Genomic DNA, 20,030 nt, shown 5'->3' with positions numbered 1-20,030 from the left:
CGACCTTTCATTTTCCATGTAGTCTTCAAATAAATGCATATATTCCGTTTTTTGTCTTCCACATCCCCTAATAATTATTTTGATTTCCATGATTTGAGTGGCTTTCTGAAAAGCTTTTATGAAGAGTAGAAAGGAATTGGGAACCATGTTGTTGAATGAGTGATTGATAGAAATATTCAATGACCATGTACAAAGTAATAAAAGAAAATTGATCTGGTCACTTAAAAATCTAACCCCATTCCATGTTTCTGGTCATTAAGCATCAGTATTGTGGCTGCCTATATATGACAGCTTTTTTTCCCTCATCAAATATAGCATGATTTCTCTAGGCAAGACATTGCATTTTTCACCACTTTTTCATACAATATCATCTATAATGTTGAAAGTACAAAAGTCCTTTCATAATACACTTTAATATGTTAGTCAAAGGAGTATTTGATCAGATACAAACAACATTGCTTACTCTTAGTTTGAAATGCCTAAAAATAGAACATGTGCACTCATGTCAAAAACATATTATTGTTATTATTTTATTACTATTACTTTTTGGGACAGAGTCTTGCTCTGTCACCCAGGCTGGAGTGGAGTGCAGTGGTGTGATCTTGGCTCACTGCAACTTCCGCCTCCCAGATTCAGGCAATTCTCCTGCCTCAGCCTCCCAAGTAGCTGGGATTACAGGCGTGTGCCACCATGCCCAGCTAATTTTTGTATTTTTAATAGAGACCGAGTCTCACCATGTTGGCCAGGCTGGTCTTGAGCTCCTGACCTCAGGTGATCCGCCCACCTCCCAAAATGCTAGGATTACAGGCATGAACCACCGCGCCCGGCCAACAATATATTATTCTTAAAGATATGTATTGTGACTAAGAAGGATACCATCAGAGCAGGCAAGCATTCATCTTATCTAAATTCGCCTCAGGGTTCCTCAGCTTTGGGTGCAAAGAAGCAGTCAATGTGAGTGAACTGGAGAAATTAAAGTGAAATGAGAGCTAAGGAGAAAAGATAGATATTGATTGTGAAGACAGACTTAGGGAAGTGGGTGAAGAAACAGTGAATAGAGTAGATTGAAAAGAAATGGAGAATGGCAATGGGTAGACAGGCTTGGAATGGTGAAGCTATGGCTCAGAGGAATTTTTAAAACCAATCTGAGTATATTTTTACATGAAGAGAATATGGATGATCACTGTGTACCTTGTTTACCCTTTATGGAAGATACAGGATTTCATATACATTCATTAGCTGCATTTCTGAGGTCACAATACAACCTAGGGAACATTTTAGTTAAGTCTTTATAAAACATAGATAGCAATGTTGCATGCAATGATATGTTATGATTTTGAATATGATGTTAAATGACTGAAAATACCATCTCAGAAGTTCTTGGCAATTTGAATTAAATAATTAATACTTAAAGTATTTAAATATATACTTACCCAACAGACAGGAAAGGTTCCTTTGATTCAAGTCTATGAAAAAATATGAAAATTTTCTTTTAATATAAAAATTTGCTGTATTTTCAAAAATTGCTTTTACATGAACCTGACAAAATTATTATACTTGTTTGGATGAAAATGCATAATGTAGCACCAGTAAAAAGCTCTAAATAATATATTAAGACCTAATCTGGACGAATTCAATTTGCAGCTGGATTAATGCAGAAGCTAAATAAAATGAGAGTCTTGGAATGAGGACATAACATTTAACTGATTGATATATTAAGATGATCATAGTATTAGTCTAATTCTGATTGCACTCTCTGTATCTACTCATTGTCTTTATACATGGTAATTTGTTTGTAGAAGTTTCTATATATCTATTTGTGGTTGTTGTAATAGTGAAATAATTTATAATGTGCTTGTTACATGTTAGTTGAATAACTGATTTACTCAGAAGAGAGAAGCAGCATACTATATATAGTTATTTATTGGTCTTAACACCCCTTAGGGTGGGGTAGTGTCAGCTCACAAATTTGGGTCCTTCAGCCTCCTTTGTGTCTTCTAAAAACTTGGTATTTTCTGTACCTCAATATCTCAAAGGGAAAGTCTAATCCTGAAGGTTGTGGTTCATTTGAGATAGCCACTTTAAAACATATTCTGTGTTTTATTTTTCTCATTATAAAATGGGCTAGGCTTACTTTCAGCTACTTTTCTAATTTCATAAATTAACTTTCTATTTTTTTTACAACATGTAAGTAAATAAGGAAAGAATCCACTTCTAAATAGTTCCTAGATAATAATTAAGGAAACCTGTTGGTAAGTGTATTTTGGCCACGCTAGTTTCATTATAGGTTTCTTAAGATACAATTAAGGGTTAAATGTAGGCGAACTGAAGATATTTTTAACTAAATCCTGGTGCTTAAGATTTTTAAGAAGCACAGTTGAAATGACTATCTTAGAATTAGGCTAAACATTTATTTTTATAAATGTGAGTCCAAACAATGAAGGCACTAATTACTTTTTTGTCTCTATTTCATTCTGTGTAGGCAAAAATGTGTTTATGAGAAATATGCCTTGGTGCGTTTATAGGCAGAGCTGACATGCATCTCTGCCATATACCATGCTGCTTTGGGTGAATCATAATAGCAGAAAAGGGATTTTTAGGAAGCAAGTGCCTTAGCAATCCCTTTGGACAGCTCTAGGTAGGGTAGAAGCAGATAAAACCAATAGTTGATGCTAAGAGTTTGGAGAGGTTTATTTATGTAACCTTTCCTTTTCTGAATTCCAATATTATTCACATCTCTAACTGTAGGTACATTAATTGCCTTATTGTGTTTGTTTTTCTCATACATTTGTGATCTACATAAGCAAACAGAACTAAGGAGGGAAAAGCTGAAGCAACGAAAAATGTTTGGATATATTTGCTTTATAAGACATGACCAGTGCCAAGTGATCAAAAGGAAATTGCCTTGAAGAAATGAGGGGGATTCTATATAATATGATGCAGGAGATTGTTCACATATTTAGACCATCAACATGATAATGATACTAATTTATTTTCCACCTGATAATACTTGAAATAAAGATAGCATGTGGGCATTAATGGGATCCCTTCTCTCTGTATTTGCCAATAATTTCAGCCTAACATTTATCAGACATTAGTGTATGTGTGTGATTTGCTTGTTTGAAGTGCTACTCTCCAGCCTCCTATGTTCCCCATTTTCTATACACTACATCGTCCCCCTTGCCTCTCACTGGTATGTGATTCTTAATGGCACTGAATAATATAATGAGAATATTTTAAAAGGTTTTATATCTTTCTCCTCTCTCTTTTTTCAGCCTCCATGTCTCATTAGTTAGCAAGTCCCATCAATTTTTCCTTTGGGACTCTCATGTCCCCCTCTGCATTCTATTCCCAGCCTGGTTTTCATTAGTTACCCCAGCCTAGTTAGTCTCTCCGAAATTCTTTGTTCAAAGTCACTTCAACTTTACACACTGCTCTCACACTAAGCTTCCATCAATGCTGCCACTCACTTCCTTTGGGCAAGTACTGCATTGCACCACTTTAGGGTGGCATAAGCAACTTGAATAAAAGCAAAGCCCACCACTTTTGATTTTCCCTCTGCAATTATCAAAATACTGAGTTCAGAATGTGTTTGCAGTAGTATTTATTGATTGATTTCTCTCTCTCTCTCTCTTTTTTTTTGAAGGTTTCAGACAAGCAACTGTTGGATTAGAGCATACAGGGACATATATTGTCCTACTGCCCCCTGTGGTTAGTATGATTTGTCTGACTAGCTAGTTATTAATAGTTGTCCCCTTCTCCTACCACTTCAAGCCCACTTCAACCAGCTCCTTCCAAATGCTCAAGAGAAGACTTCAGAACAAGCATGGACCAAAAAGTAAACAGCAGTGCCTCAGATTTTGGCCACAGGGGTCTTTCTATTGCATGGAAATAAACTGTCTTGTTGTTGTTAAAAAAAAAAAAAGAAAATTCAAAGTTTTCAAAATGATGTTGGATTGAAAGTTCTGATGATGTTCTATAAACCAAGAGTTTGCAAACTGTGGCCAAATCCTGCTCACCCTCTGATTGTGTATAGCCCCAAGCTAAGAATGGTTTTTACATTTTAAAGTAGCTGGAAAATATCAAAAGAAGAGTAATATTTTGTGACACATGAAAATTACATGAAATTCAAACTTCAGTGTCCGTAAATAAAGCTTACTGAAACAGAGCCATGTGACTTCATTTACATATTGTTTAAGGCTGCTTTGTGCTACGGCAACAAGTTGAGTAGTTGTGGCAGAGACTGCATGTCCAAAATCCTAAAATATTTGCTATGTGGCCTTTATAGAAAAAGTATGCCAGTGTGTGAGATATTATTTTGTTGGAAGGAATTGGAAACAACCTCCTAAAATAGGCTTTCTTTACTTTTAATACATATCAAGTTATTTATTTTCCTAGATTTAGAAATTCAGAATAATTTGAATTCCTTCTCTACATCACCATTTCAACCTCTGATCCTACTAACATATTCACCTGAAATGTTTTTATGTTACCACCTTTCTTGATTTCATTAATCATAAGATGATACCCAAACTTTTAAGATCTTCACAAACATGCCCTCACCAGTTTTCCGTGTCATTCTTTACTGCTTCTCTAACTAAACAATAAACACTTCATTCCAGAAAAACTAAGTATTGTCCAGACACATCTGATTTGGCTTTGCTTTGGTACACATAGCATTATATATCTATACCAGAATACTGTTTTTTCCCATGCATGATCTATTTATCATTTACATTTATCTCAATCTAACTCCTTCTTAAAGCTGATCTTGAAGCCTTCATTTTACAGGGACAAGCCCATCTCTGAGGTAATACTTATCATCACCATCACTATGACATATCCTCTGAACAATGTTATTCAATTAAAAAAAACTGAACTTAGAGTCTCATTAAGACTGGTAAGAATATTAAACCTGTACTCTGTTTAGACACGAGACTTCCAACAGTTTTGTGTTAAGTCTTCTGATGATGGGTCTAGAGGGGAGAATGTTGCCGATGGTTCATGAACTGAGCTGAAAGAAAAGAAGATTATTGGTCATTGGTTCCTCCAAGCCATAGACGATAAGGCCAAGGTACCAGGACTCCCAAGTATCTTCTGTGGTGAAATAGGGCAGGAAATCTTGGTGGGTGCCCCCATCAGGCCACTCTACCTTTTGTCTCATCCTCAAAATGATGATGACACACTGTAGAGTGGAGAGACAACTGGCCCGTGTTGAATGATGCTCTGCTTTGAAACCAACTGCTTAGTTGTTGTTCACTATATTGAGGCAGCTTCTCTAGGCTTGGTATGATTCAGGGACTCTGACTAACCTCATTTTTCTCAATTATATAGCAAACATCATAGCCAACTCACTCAAGGAGTTTGGGGAAGAATATGAGATTTTCTATTTAGAGCATCTAGCACTGTTCCTGGCAGAGTGGATCCTGATGGTGACGACCATACCAGAAACAGGTTGTTAATTCTAAAGTCTGAAACTGCTTGGAATGTATGAATAGATCATTTTAGTAGTGTTGGTCCTGAAAAATGAAAAAAAAGTAAAAGAAGGAAACTGCTAGGAGGAATATTCCTTTGTAGAAAATTATTTATCAATTTAATCTGTAGAAACGGATCATTACATTGTGATATGCCTAGAGAGAACTTTTCTAAGATTTTTTTACAAGGTAATTGTTTCATGAAGAAAGGAATTTTTTTTTTTATCTTTCCTAAGATTTACTTTTCATGTGAAATAGGTAGTGAATTTAATAATACTTCATTCAGGACCCACTAGAATTAGGAGTAGAATAAGATAAACAAACGACAGCCTTCGGAAAAGTAAGACATAGTGGAGAAATAAAATAGAACACAGAATGAAGGTCAATATTTGGAGCTAAATGAATTATAATACTTTTTATTTAATAAAAACTAAATTGTATTTACTGAAGGCCAGGTATTATTCAACATTCTTTATAAACACTAATTTATTTAAACATCATGATACAATCTGAGGTAGTTCTCATTTTATAGATGAGGAAACTGAGACCAAAAGATATTAAGTATCTTGTCCAAAATCACATAGCTCATAAGTGGTTGAGCTAGGATTTGAATTCAGACATTCTGACTCTAAAGTTCATGTGTCATCTATTTTATTTGTTTTGCTTTGTTTACATGTGCCTCAAGGTACTGTCACATTGTCTGTCTTTATACTTCTATGCTCTATTGAGAAAGCTCACCTGGATTCAGATGTTGGAAATTCCAAAACTTACATCTCTGGCATCATTCTATTTATGATAGGTGGCTATAGCTGCCCACAAAATATCTCTAATTGTAGATGCCTCTAAGCTAACATATCTCAAACTAAATTTACTGTCTTCCTCCCTTATTTTATTTATTTATTTTGAGACAGAGTCTTGCTCTGTTGCCCAGGCAGGCTGGAGTGCAGCGGCGTGATCTCGGCTCACTGCAAACTCCGCCTTTCGGGTTCACGCCATTCTCCTGCCTCAGCCTCCCGAGTAGCTGGGACTACAGGTGCCCACCACCACGCCTGGTTAATTTTTTGTATTTTTAGTAGAGACAGGGTTTCACCGTGTTAGCCAGGATGGTCTCGATCTCCTGACCTCGTGATCCGCCTGCCTCGGCCTCCCAAAGTGCTGGGATTACAGGCGTGAGCCAGCGCGCCCGGACCTTCCTCGCTTATTTTGCTCTTCCTTGTTTTTCCCTAACTTGGAAAACTCAGCCACTTAGGTGACCAAACTAAAAAGAAAGACTGGAGTCATTCTCATGAACTCCTTTCCAACAACATTTCTAGTTCTGTTGTTTCTGTTGCCAAAAGTCCTCTTGATTCTGTACTTGCCTCTCAATTCTTATTTTCACAGTTCAAGTGATCATCAACTTTTATATGATCCATTAATCTCTTCAATGACCTTCCTTCTTCAGTATTTCTTTGGTGTTGCCATATCTACTAACAGAATTAAATTTCTAAAATACAAATATAATCATGTAATTTTCCTCGTTACAAATCTCTGCATGTTTCCAGGAAGTATTTTCTTATAAGTCACAATGGGTTTGTTAGTGGTACTTCATAACTATTTTCATAGCACTCTGTAACACTTAACCGTGGTGAATTAAAATTTTCCAGTGTAATTGCCAAGCTCCCCCTAAGACTGCACACTCCTTGGAGGTACAAACAAACTGTATTTCAAGTACCTAGAATCATGCCTACTTCACTGGAGGCTCTCAGTAATGATTTTGTTAGATGAACCTTCCCTGCCTTGCTCCCCGACTTCTAGTCCCATGTTTTGCCTACAGAGTACAATCCAATATAACTTTATTACTATATTTATAGTATTAATATAACTAAAAGTTCATTCACAATCTGGTTCCAGTGTACCTTCTCAGCCTTTGTCTTCTATGACTTCAGTCTACAGACTCCATGCTCCAGCCAAGCTGAGCAAATTGCTCACTGTCTGGGTGGCATCTTGCTTTTTCCACTGTGCATTGGCATTTTGCTTTCCCGCATCCTGCTTTTTCTCTTGTGCTTTGGCATATGTGTGTTTTTGCAGAAATAATTTCAAAAGCTTTTGAAGGACTAGAGCTTTATCATGAATCCAAAGCATGTTATAAAAATATCCACCTATTATATTTACAGAATTTTGTAGTTAAAACTTCCAGGCAGTGATACTACTTACCATTATCTGATCTGTTCTTTTTAGCTATGACAACCCAAGCCCTGACCTACATTTAACATGGATGTGCCAAATGGCTTAAGTGTACAGGTTCTAGAATCAGATTGCCTAATTCCAGTCATGACTCTACCACCTCTGGCTGTGTGGCCTTGGAGAAGTAAGGGACTTCTCTTTGTGCCTCAATTATTCCATTTGCAAAATGGAAATAATAGTAGACCTATCTCAAAGAGCTACTGTGAGAAATAAATATATAACTACACACATTAGATAACTAAATAACTTAAATAAATAGTGGATAAATGGTTAATAAATATTAACCATCATTGCTATTACTTTTTTTTTTTTTTATCTCTGAGTCCTCGAATCCTTGTTCCTGCATTCATGGCCAGTTAATAGAAATAGAGAGTTCAGGTTGGGGAATAGGTTGGGATATATTGGAGAAGATATGCAGTAGTCAGCAGATGGAAATGTGGGCTTAAAACTCAGGTGAGACATTTGGGCTGGAAATAGATTCAGGAGTCGTGTCATCAATGCAGAATTAGTATATTAAATCATAAGAGAGAATAAGTTCGCCCAGAGACAGTGAAGAATAAGAAGAAAAGAGTGGAGTGAAGAATATTTATTTGGGATCACTAACAGGACCTTAGATGTGTAGAAGCAAAGTTCAGAAGGGGGCAGGAAATCTGTTCTGGCAGTTGCATTAACCTGTACCTGGCATGGCACCCAACACATAGCAGATGCTCCCCAAATGTTGACTGACTGAGAAAACCTGTGCCTAGATCTATGCCACTGGCTTTCAATCTGTTCTGTAGGATAAAAGTAAATAAAGAAGAGAAGATTATCTCTGAAAGTGGCTCCTGTGTGCCTTACTCAAGCCAGCAAGGAGTAGGAATTGAGAAGTGTTAACATTCTCCACTAAAGTCGATTTACAGGCCAAAGCTAGTGTCCAAATCTAGTGATGTTTGAAATCTTGTTTGTCTACCCTTTAGGAATTAATCTCTTAATAGGGAATAGAGGACTTCTTTTTTTAACTGCATACTTTTTTTCTCCAAAGGAATTTTCATATGCATTTCAAAGAGTTTTAAAGACCAATGTGGGTGCAAATATTTTATGTAGAAAAAAACAGTGTGGCTGACTCCTATCTGTCCCCACCACACTTCCACAAACAACGAGGGAGTCTAACGAACAATTATCACAAGAGTCAGAGCTTGCGATGTGCCAGGGACTCTGCCAAGCTCTCTCACACATGGAATTTTGACAACAGCATATAAGAAAACTAAAGTTCAGAAAAACCTAGTAATTTGTTTAAAGCCACACAGTGCTGTTATCTGAATGTCCTCTCTAAAACTCACGTTGAAGTTTAATTGCTATTGTGATGGTAGTAAAAAGTGAGACCTTTAAGAGATGATTAGGCCATGAGGACTTTACCCTCATGAATGGATTTATGTCATTATTGCAGATGTGGATTTGATCCGCTTTTTCTCTCTGTTTTGTGCATGCGTTTCTTCACCATATGATACTTTCCACCATATTATGATGCAACAAGAAATCCCTCACTAGACACTGCCTCTTGATTTTGGACTTCTCAGTCTCTAGAACTGTGCGCCAAATAACTTACATTTTTTATAAATCATCCAGTCAGTGTTACTCTGTGATAGTAGCAGGAAACGAACTAAGACACACAGCAAAGTGACAGAGTCTGAATTCAGTCACAGGTCTAACTCCAAAGTCTATACAGCCACTGTTCTGTACTCTTAAGAAAAGACAAAGAACACAATAAATGCTACACTGGCCATATATTTAGTCTATCTGGCCCCACACTGGGTATGATGGTGGCCCAGGCTATTTTAAGTTATTCCTTAGCTAACTGATGGCTTGTTATTTATGGAATAATTTAGCATGATATTTTATAAATAACTTAATATACTTAAGAATTATAGAAATCTTGTTTTGATATTTAAAATTTAGTTTATATCTCATCCTTAACTATTTGTAATCTAAACACATCCATATGACATTTTAATCATTCCAAGGCATTCTGATTTAAAAAAGCTTTTTTACAAGGTAAATGGTTAAATGGGAGCAACAGATGATGACTGATCAAAGATAAGCACTTGTAAGTGATTCTTAGGCGTCTTCTTACAGAATATTTTGCATATTAAAACATAATCCTATCAGTATTCTTAAAAATTCATTTATTGCCTAAAGATTTAATAAAGAAAGAGTCTTCTTTATGTAATAGGGAAAGGATATTCATGGATAACTGTAGGTGAATTCTGAGATCTACCAAAGATCAGAATCTGTCGGTGGCACTTATTCTCTTGGTTATTCTTTTCCCCTAACCTGAAAACTAAACAAAACAATCCCAGGCTTCTGTGCTGGCTGGCCTGGGCCAAGATGCCTAGGAGACACATTATTAGGGTCTTGTTGTGGAAAGCAAAAGATTTATTAGGAGGAAGCTTCCTTAGAGCATAGCATGGGAAGAAGCACTGGTTGGTCTGTACAGGCACTGACCTCCTCACCTCCATCTGCGCAAAGAAGTCTGAGCATGCCCTGTCAGTCAGCTTCTTTGGTCAAGATATTGTTGGATACTGACCTCAAGCATGTACTCACAGTGGACTCTCGTGCCAGCCATATCCCTTCTCCAGCTGTGGCTACTTACAAGGGTGTAGTGTTATGATGAATACACAAAGATTATCCCAAATGCAGACATTTGTGGTGTCCTATCAACATTGAAAAATTGGTGGCAAAGTGGGGGTGATACTGTGATGGGATAGTCTGAGGTGGCTGAAAGTGCTAATAAACATTCCTTTAAAAGCTTGTGAGCTCTAAAGCTGAGAGGTCAAATCAGTTTTGATTTTCATGTCAACTGACTGATGGTGGCTGCTGGGAACATCATGTTGACATGAATTCTAAAGCCTACTTAGGCCTCAGGGTGTAAGGGCCTGTAATTAACCTATGTCTGCCACAGGAATAAGAAGAAAAATGAAAAGCATTATGTCCAAATACGTATTTACCAACTTGTGCTAATGGAAGGTACAGAAATTTGCTCAAGGCTACAAAAGTAATGAAAAGGTATAAAATCCACAGTACAACTTAGATTTCCAGACATATAGTCCGTAAACCAATGTGTACAAATAATAATGTATATTTAATGCCCCATGTATGACAGCCACTATTTAGAATTTGACACTCTATTTTAAGCATTTTCACATATTTAATCCTCATAACTTTCTTGTGAAGTTGACATCATTATCATTTCTATTTTATAAATGACAAAAACAGATAAAAAGGAATCAGTAAACTTTCTCAGGCTCTTAGAGCTAGAAAGACATAGAGCAGGGTGATAACTCAGGCAGTCTGATTAAGACATTGAGTCTTAATATTTTAGAATATTTATACTATTTTCTAATACTTTATTTGTTGATCATTAGAAGAACATCATATTTACCTACAAGGTTGAGGAGACAGCCAGGCTCCTTCATTCCTATGGGATTTTCCTATATAGAATCAATTTCTCTGGAGTAAAATGCAGCTTTCCCCTCTATTTCCTGTGATATCTTTTTCAAAGACTTTCATGCTCAACTGAAATCTCTGCAACTGAAATCTCTGCTTAGGGCTATCATCAAGCCCCTTGGTAAGTTTCATTTGCAGTTACCACCATCTGGGCTGCTAACTCCAGGGACAGGTTAATGGATGGCTGTGGTATCAACCAAGAATCTCTGTGGCAGTTCTGACACTCAGACTCATGACTTTTGCCACATTGGAAATTAAGGCTGCAGGGCTCATCTCCCTCGGATGGACTGTAATGTTCTTTCATAATTCTACAGGGAGGAATGAACTGTAGCAAGAGGAATGGAGGTGAAGGATAAAGAACCTCCGGGCAAGAAAGATCATTAACCACTGGCAGATTCTCCTAGGATAATTGAAATGCTCCAACAGTTTTGGGGGCAGCAGTGAGGATGGTGCTGGTAGATATTTGGCCAGGGTAAAGAGTGGGGTCTCATCCTTTCTCCAATATGATTACAGGATTAACTTTACTGCTCCTCACACTGGAAGGGAGTCCACACAATTCTGCAGATGTTTCTATTAAGAAAAATGATTTTCTGAAAAGAAATACTTTCAAACTTAATTATTTTCATGTAGCAAGATTTGCTTATCTCAGTTCCAGACTTGTAAAGGGAAGTAAATTTAAGAAAAACTAGCATGTGGCTGCTCAGCTGTCTCTTTCAATTGTCTTAGTTGCTTGCTAATGGCTGTTAAATCCTACAGAGAAACTGTGCCTTCTGTCAAGAGTGCAGCCTGGGGAAGGAGGTAATCAGTCAGAGTTATCCAGTTTCAGATCTTCATCCTCAGTCCTGCTCTTTGCAGAATGCCAATGCCATTTATCTTTTTCTCCACTTTAAGATGAAGATATAAGAGTCAATACTCTGTAGTCTTTTGATTGCCCATCCTAATAAGTTGTGCAGAGTGTAAATGGTGCTAAATGACATGATCTATGTATTTTCAAGGACCTGGCCTAGTAGGTTGGGAGGAGCAGCTGACTTGTGTGTCCTTCCATGTATCTCCCTGCTGCCCTCCATCCATTCCATACTCTTCACCTGTGCCCCACACTCTCATACCCATCAGGTCCCAGCTTCAACCTCACCATCTCTGATCCTTTCTCTTAATAAAACAAGCTAATGTCTGATATAGACTTGGTGAACTACAACTCATTTTTACGTGTGTTTTGCTTAGCTGTGTTTCTTCCCTCTTCCCAGTGACATACTGGTCTCGCTGGTTAATTTCTTGTCTGAGTTTTTGTTTTGGTAACCTCAGCCCCTCTCTAACCAAGCTTTCCCACCCTCCCCTGGACCCTCGTTCTCTGAAGGCATTAAATCTTGGCACTTAATTTTAGAATGTAATTATTTTAACTGCCACAGGTTGACAAAATTGTGTGATACCAGTCACCTACCTGGATTATTGAATATTATCTACTCCTGGATTGTGTTGGAAGCTCCAAGTGACTGGCAAGGCTGCATTTTGGCTCCACGTTAGAATCCCTCCCACTCTACAGAACTGTATCTATCTTAGACTGATGTAGGTTTATAATTCTACATCCCCTCCTGGAATGCTCTCTGAGATAATTGTGCAGGATCAAGCCATAACACCAAACCCGATGGATTCAAAGTCTTGTTTGTTTTTGTCAATGTCTCGAATGGTCTCCACAATGCTAAGTTCAATGATGAATTATTAGTTAACATGAACTTTGAAGAGCAGTTGACCCAATTGATTAATTCTTATGGAAACATCTTCTTCCCTGAGTTTCATACCACCCAGCCTAACTACCTCACTAGTTGCTTCCTCCCAGTCACCTTTGCTGGTTCTTGACTTCAAATTTGAGAGTGTTGTAGAGCTCAGTCCTTGGAATTCTTCTCTTTTCTATCTTTTCTTATCCCCTTTCTGTTCTCACCCAGTCTTGTGGCTTTGAATACCATCTATATACTGATGACTCACAAATAGGCACATTCAGTCCAGATCTCTCCCCTGAACTCCAGATTAGATATTCAACTGCCTATATGATATCTTTACTCACCACCCACCTTGGCCTACTCTAACTTCTGTCAGTCTTCCCCATCACACTTCACTGCAACTTCATATGTCCAGTTGCTTGGTCCAAAAACCTTGGAGACATCTCTGGTAGACAGTCTGGCTATCATCAGTTTCTTCCCCTCACCCATCAAGAGGTGGAATCTATTTCCTTGTGACTTGCTCTTATACAAAGAATGTGATGTGGCAGATGGGACATTCTGGAACTTGCAATCCAGGTTTGAAGAGTACAAACAGCTTCTTCCTCTCTCTTGAAGTCAGTCACCATATACAAACTCTAACTGCTTTGAGACTACCATAATGTGATAAAACCTAAGCTGGCCCCAGGGAGAGACTATGTGGAGAAAAAGGCTCAGCCACCACAGCCATTCCTGCCAACCTCAGCTTCCAACCTTACCTGCTGTTGATATGGACAGAAGACAGGGGAGTACTGGGTAGAAGAAGGTGGTTCCCCAGCGAAGGCCCCACCCTTAAACCTGGAAACCCGTGGCCCTAAATGAGAAAAGGCATTCCTGTTTTCATGCCCAAATTTGCCTTTTGGCCTGCAACGCCCCCTATCCTGTACCCATGTAAACTCCAAACCACCAGCTCCAGGGGGGAGATGAGAGGACAAACAGAAGAGCAGAAGAAAGGCAGAACGGTGCAGCAGAGAGAAGAGAAGAAGTGTCCGTACACCAAGAGGAGTTTGGCTGGGGACAGTTGGAAAGGAGATTGGCCGCTGGATGGCCAAACTCCAGGGGAAGATCATCTTCCCACTCCATCCCCCTTCCATCTCCCCATCCATCCCACTGAGAGCCACCTCCAGGACTCAACAAAACCCCGCATTCATCTTTCAAGTCTGTGTGTGACCTGATTCTTCCTGGATGCTGGACAAGGACCCGGGGACCAAGAGGGTACTGAGCTAGTTAACACTTAAGCTGTCTGCAGATGGCAAGGCTAAAGGAGTGCACTGTAACACATGCCCACTTGGGCTTTGGGAGTCTCAGCTCCCTTCCCTGGATGCTGGCCTGGGGCCAGAGACCAGGGTTGCTTGCTTTGGCTTCTGCACCTGCCTGTTTGCATGCTCCCCCTCCCTTAAGGGGTTTGAGTGCACACATACGGTGGCTGAACAGACAGAAGGAGACATACCCTGTCACACATCCTGCCAGGGGGGGAAACAGGGAACTCTCCTGTTTCGCTCTGTTAGTGCCAAAGCAATCTGGGACACACAGAGCAGAACTATTTGACTGAACTCAGCCCACATCGCTGAATATGACAAAAATGTTTTTTTTTAAGTTAATAAATCTTGCTACGTAGCAGCAGATAATGTGTTTATCCTCAACTCCATTCTTTCTTTCACAGTCCACTTCCAATTTGTTAATAAACTTGTTGGCACTACTTTCAAAATCAATCAGTAACATAACCATTTTTATTTGACATCTCAGTTGCTACCGCTTAACCACATCACCATCTCCTGCCTGGTCTCCCACATTCTACCCTAACACTCCACAATCCATTGTCAACATATGGCTAATGGGACTTTTCAGAATTTAAGTTCTGTCATGGTACTCTTCTGCTTAAAACCTTCCAAAAGCTCTTTATTTTACTCAGAGTGAAACCCAAAGTGCTTCAAAGGCCTGTGAGGCTTTTACATGATTTGGTGCCTCCATTTACATCCCTGCCATTATTCCTCTCATTTCCTCCTTGCCCAAAGTTTTGTTTGAGTTTTCTCTAGAAACATTGGCATCCTTGCTTTCTAAAACACATGAGAATGCTTCTGCTTTAGGGCCTTTGCTAGCAAAGTTCCCCTACCTAGAATGCTTTTTCCCAGGCATCACTTTGCCTGCTCATCACCTCCTTCACGGCTGCTCAAATGTCATGTTCTCAGCTGAGCCTTCATTGAGCACCCTATAAAAAATTGCAGTACTTGTCATCTTCCTACTTCCAAAATCTTCTAGCTTAATTTTTTCCTATAACATCTACTACCTTCTAATTTATAATTAGTTTGCTTTTGTTTGTCTTTAGTTACCTCAAACTTGAAGGCAAGCTCAGAGATTTTTGTCTACTTTGTGATAAATCAAATTTAGCCTAAAGTTGCCTCTTTACATATTTTAAGTTCAGCCTAAAGGTTTCTCAGTACACGGTGAATTATAACCTAAATGAAATTGTAAACAGACCATAGCTTACTCTTGTGGCAATCACCAAGTTCTGGCCAATCAAAGGTGGTCAACTATTCAAATCATGTTCAAATAAGGCAGATGTGAAGCTGTAACCAATCCGCTACTTCTGGATCTCACTTCTATTTTTTGTACATCACTTTCTCTTTTCTGTCCATGAATCTTCTTCCACAATGTAACTGCACTGGAATCTCTGAACGTACTCTGGCTTGAGACACTGCCCAATTTGCAAATCATTTTTTGCTCAATTAAATTCTTTTACATTTAATTCAGCTAAAGATTTTCTTGTAGCATTAACTGGGATATCCTTAGTACCCAGAAAAATGTCCAGTGGGTGCTTAATAGTTAATTGATGAATAAATGACTACATCCACAAATTTATGTTTCCTTCTCCACTAGATCCATTAAGAATTTTTAATATAGGCTGAATTTGGTCAGTCTTTGGGCAAACTCTGTTCATAGAAGCTAAGAGGTAAGTCATCCTTTCAGGCTTCAGATCCCATGATCTGCTCCAAATGCTGGGATCAGAAATTCTTTTGCAAGTCTCCATTGTTCCTACACAGACCCTCAGGGCTGACCTTATGTGAAATATTTATTTTGCGTTTCATCTCTCTTGCCACCAATTTGGTTTGTCCCTAAAATTTGGCTGTCTTGGCTCTTAAGTTCTAATGGCTGGCACCCCACAATCCCTCATGGAGACCAGCTGACTAGCTTGCCCTGTTTTTTTCAATTAACATTCCAGGACTGGAGCTTTGTTCTGGACTTTGTTGTATGACCAAGAAACTTGTAACACACTGACTGGCTCCCCAGATGGCAACTCACTCCAGTGAGACTACTAACTGCCTGTCTATATGTGCTTCACCTACCCCTAAGACTAGTCTTTCTTGCTTTTATTTCATTAGCATTACATTTAAAAACATAATACATTTGCTTTTTCAGTTAAAATGGATACCTGATATTATTTATTTTTCATAATATCTTTATTTTCTAATGCCAAATATTGCAACTTTTCTATACTCAATTTAGTTCATATTTCTTTTATTCTTTTTCTTTTTTGAAACAGGGTCTCACTCTGTGGCTCTGGCTGGAGTGATTACAGCTCATGGAGCTTCAAACTGCAAGTAGGCTCAAGTGATCCTCCCAGCTCAGCCTTCTGAGTGGCTGGGACTACAAGTGTACATGACCACACCCGACTAATTTTTGTATTTTTTGTAAAGATGGGGTTTCACCATGTTGCCCAAGCTGGTCTCGAACTCCTGGGCTCAAGTGATCTGCCTGCTTTAGCCTCCCGAAGTATTGGGATTATAGGTGTGAACCACCGCACCCAGCCCATATTTTCAATGAGATCATATAATGTTTTTTTTTCAATCTTCTAAACATGAGATTTGCTATATTGAGTTGGAGTAACAAAGAGTAAGGAAAAAAATGAGAAAAAGATAATCTTCAACAAATCATAAAATTATATTACAATTCCATTTAAATTCTTCCTGAATTCTCATAGTATCATAAGTGTCTTTGCCACTGATGTTGTAGATAGTTTTAGTAAGATAGCATTTAAACTACCTTTAACAATTGCTAAGTAATTCAACTCAAAATGCTTTTTCACTCTTGATTATCTGTAATTTGTGGGTCATCGTCTGTTTCCTTTTCAAACTCAGCTATTGGTTGGTGTATCACATTCTTAAGAAGTACATTCTGATACATTTACTGAACTCAGACTCATTACCATTTGTTGCTCTGCATTGATGATAGATTCTCTGAGTTAGGAATACATCATGTATCTCCTGTTTTTCTGTCATGTCCCACGCTCTGCATACTAAGGCCACAACCTGGACTTTATTCCGTTACTCTTTTAGCTCACACACACTATGTCCTTTCAAAGCAGCAGCAAAGCAGCTGAATTACAGCTTTAAATACCAGGGGGCAGTTATTATTAGGCAGGCACAATTGTCTTCCTACCTGCTCACTAATCCGCAGTCATAAGAACTGCCTTTAGCACACATTCCTGATTGCTCATTCCACTGCACCACTTAAAGGCTCAGATATTTTGACTTTTTTCTTTTTGAAGATTAGAGGACTTCAGCTGCTCTCCTGGCCCCCATATCCTGCTCCTTGCCCTTCGCTCTGCATACTGAACTCCGCATTCTGTCCTGGCCTGGGCTGACTGATAGGCCACTTCCTGCAGTTAGCTCTAGTAGGAACTATGCCTCCACACAGGGTCACTGGACTGCGCTGAACTGTGAGACTAATGTTAATGAAGTTGCCCTTTTAGAAAATTAACTTTTCTAATAACCATGGAGACTAAAGCAGTCTAGTACTATGTGTTTCACTGGCTTTGCTTAACACCAGCCCCACCTCCCAAAACCTTCACTATTGCCTGCATGAGTCATTTGTATGGTGTTTGTCATTTTTCACTGAAAATATCTAATTTTAAAATACATCTTTTTTTGCTTATAAAATTCTCTTTAAAGAAAAATTGCATTATGTATTAAAGTTATAAGAAAAATATTATCTGCATATGGCTAGCCAGTTTTCTCAACGTCATTTATTAAATAGGGAATCCTTTCCCCATGGCTTGTTTTTGTCAGGTTTGTCAAAGATCAGATATATGTAGACGTCTGTTCTGTTCCATTGGCCTATATATCTGTTTTGGTACCAGTACCATGCTGTTTTGGACCCCTTCCTTACACCTTATACAAAAACCGACTCAAGATGGATTAAAGACTTAAACATAAGACCTAAAACCATAAAAACCCTAGGAGAAAAACTAGGCAATACCATTCAGGACATAGACAAGGGCAAATACTTCATGACTAAAACACCAAAAGCAATGGCAACAAAAGCCAAAATTAACAAATGGGATCTAACTAAACTAAAGAGCTTCTGCACAGCAAAAGAAACTATCATCAGAGGTAACAGGCAACCTACAGAATGGGGGAAAATTTTTGCAATCTACTCATCTGACAAAGGGCTAATATCCAGAATCTACAAAGAACTTAAACAAATTTACAAGAGAAAAACAACCCCATCAAAAAGTGGGCAAAGGATATGAACAGACACTTCTCAAAAGAGGACATGTATGTGGCCAACAGACATATGAAACAAAGCTCACTATCACTGGTCATTAGAGAAATGCAAATCAAAACCACAATGAGACACCATCTCACACCAGTTAGAATGGCGATCATTAAAATGTCAGGAAACAACAGATACTGGAGAGGATGTGGAGAAATAGAAACACTTTTACACTGTTGGTGGGACTGTAAATTAGTTCAACCATTGTGGAAGACAGTGTGGCAATTCCTCAAGGATCTAGAACCAGAAATACCATTTGACTCAGCAATCCCATTACTGGGTATATACCCAAAGGATTATAAATCATTCTACTATAAAGACACATGCACATGTATGTTTACTGCAGCACTGTTCACAATAGCAAAGACTTGGAACCAACCCAAATGCCCTTCAGTGATACTGGACAAAGATAATGTGGCACATATACACAATGGAATACTATGCAGCCATAAAAAAAGATGAGTTCATGTCCTTTGCAGGGACATGGATGAAGCTGGAAACCATCATTCTCAACAAACTAACACAGGAACAGAAAACCAAACACCGCATGTTCTCACTCATAAGTGGGAGTTGGACAATGAGAACACATGGACACAGGGAGGGGAACATCACACGCCGGGGTCTGTTTGGGGGTGGGGGGCTAGGGGAGGGATTGCATTAGGAGAAATACCTAATGTAGATGACGGGTTGAAGGGGGCAGCAAACCACCATAGCATGTGTATACCTATGTAACAAACCTGCATGTTCTGCACATGTATCACAGAACTGGAAGTATAATTTTTAAAAAAGATTAAAGAAAAATTTATCTATATTCCCACCATACAAAGAAAATTACAGTTAATATTTTGCTCTATTTTTTTCTCTGCATATATTTTATTTGTTAAGTAGTTTTGGTCATGATGTTTATGTAATTTTTTTTAACCAAAAGCAATCACAGCAAAAGCCCAAATTGACAAATGGGTTCTCATAAAACTAAAGATTTTCTGCACAGCAAAAGAAACTATTATCAGAGTGAACAGACAACTTACAGAATGGGAGAAAATTTTTGCAATCTAACCATCTGACAAAGGTCTAATATCTAGAATCTACAAGGAACTTAAACAAATTTACAAGAAAAAAACAAACAACTCTATTAAAAAGTAGGCAAAGGACATGAACAGACACTTCTCAAAAGAAGACATTTATGCAGCCAGCGAACACATGGAATAAAGCTCATCATCACTGGTCATTAGAGAAATGCAAATCAAAACCACAATGAGATATCATCTCACGCCAGTCAGAATGGCAGTTATTAAAAAAACAAGAAACAACAGATGCTGGCGAGGCTGTGGAGAAATAAGAACTCTTTTACACTGTTGGTTGGAATGTAAATTAGTTCAAACATCGTGGAAGACAGCGTGGCGATTCCTCAAAGACCTGGAACCAGAAATACTATTTGACCCAGCAAACCCATTACTAGGTATATACCCAAAGGAATAGAAATCATTCTATTATAAGGATACATGCACACATATGTTCATTGCAGCACCATTCACAATAGCAAATA

General features: G+C 38.4%; 1 protein-coding gene across 23 annotated transcripts in view; it reads right to left on the bottom strand.

The window, feature by feature from the left end:
- RALYL (RALY RNA binding protein like) overlaps positions 1-20,030 on the bottom strand; it is a 730,691-nt gene that overhangs the window by 115,113 nt on the left and 595,548 nt on the right. For 17 of the 23 annotated variants that reach the window (XM_057303038.1, XM_055116694.3, XM_034966286.3 and 14 more), the window contains one exon: positions 1,434-1,466. The exons of the other annotated variants lie outside the window; for them this stretch is intronic. In XM_057303038.1, the coding sequence (XP_057159021.1) occupies positions 1,434-1,466 (33 nt within the window). The remainder of the gene's footprint in view (positions 1-1,433; positions 1,467-20,030) is intronic. 23 annotated transcript variants of the gene reach the window in all.

The sequence above is a fragment of the Pan paniscus genome, chromosome 7, assembly GCF_029289425.2.
Source record: "Pan paniscus chromosome 7, NHGRI_mPanPan1-v2.0_pri, whole genome shotgun sequence".
Lineage (NCBI taxonomy): Eukaryota > Metazoa > Chordata > Mammalia > Primates > Hominidae > Pan > Pan paniscus.
The sequence above is the reverse complement of the archived record's forward strand: the minus strand, read 5'-3'. Positions and strand labels throughout refer to the sequence as shown.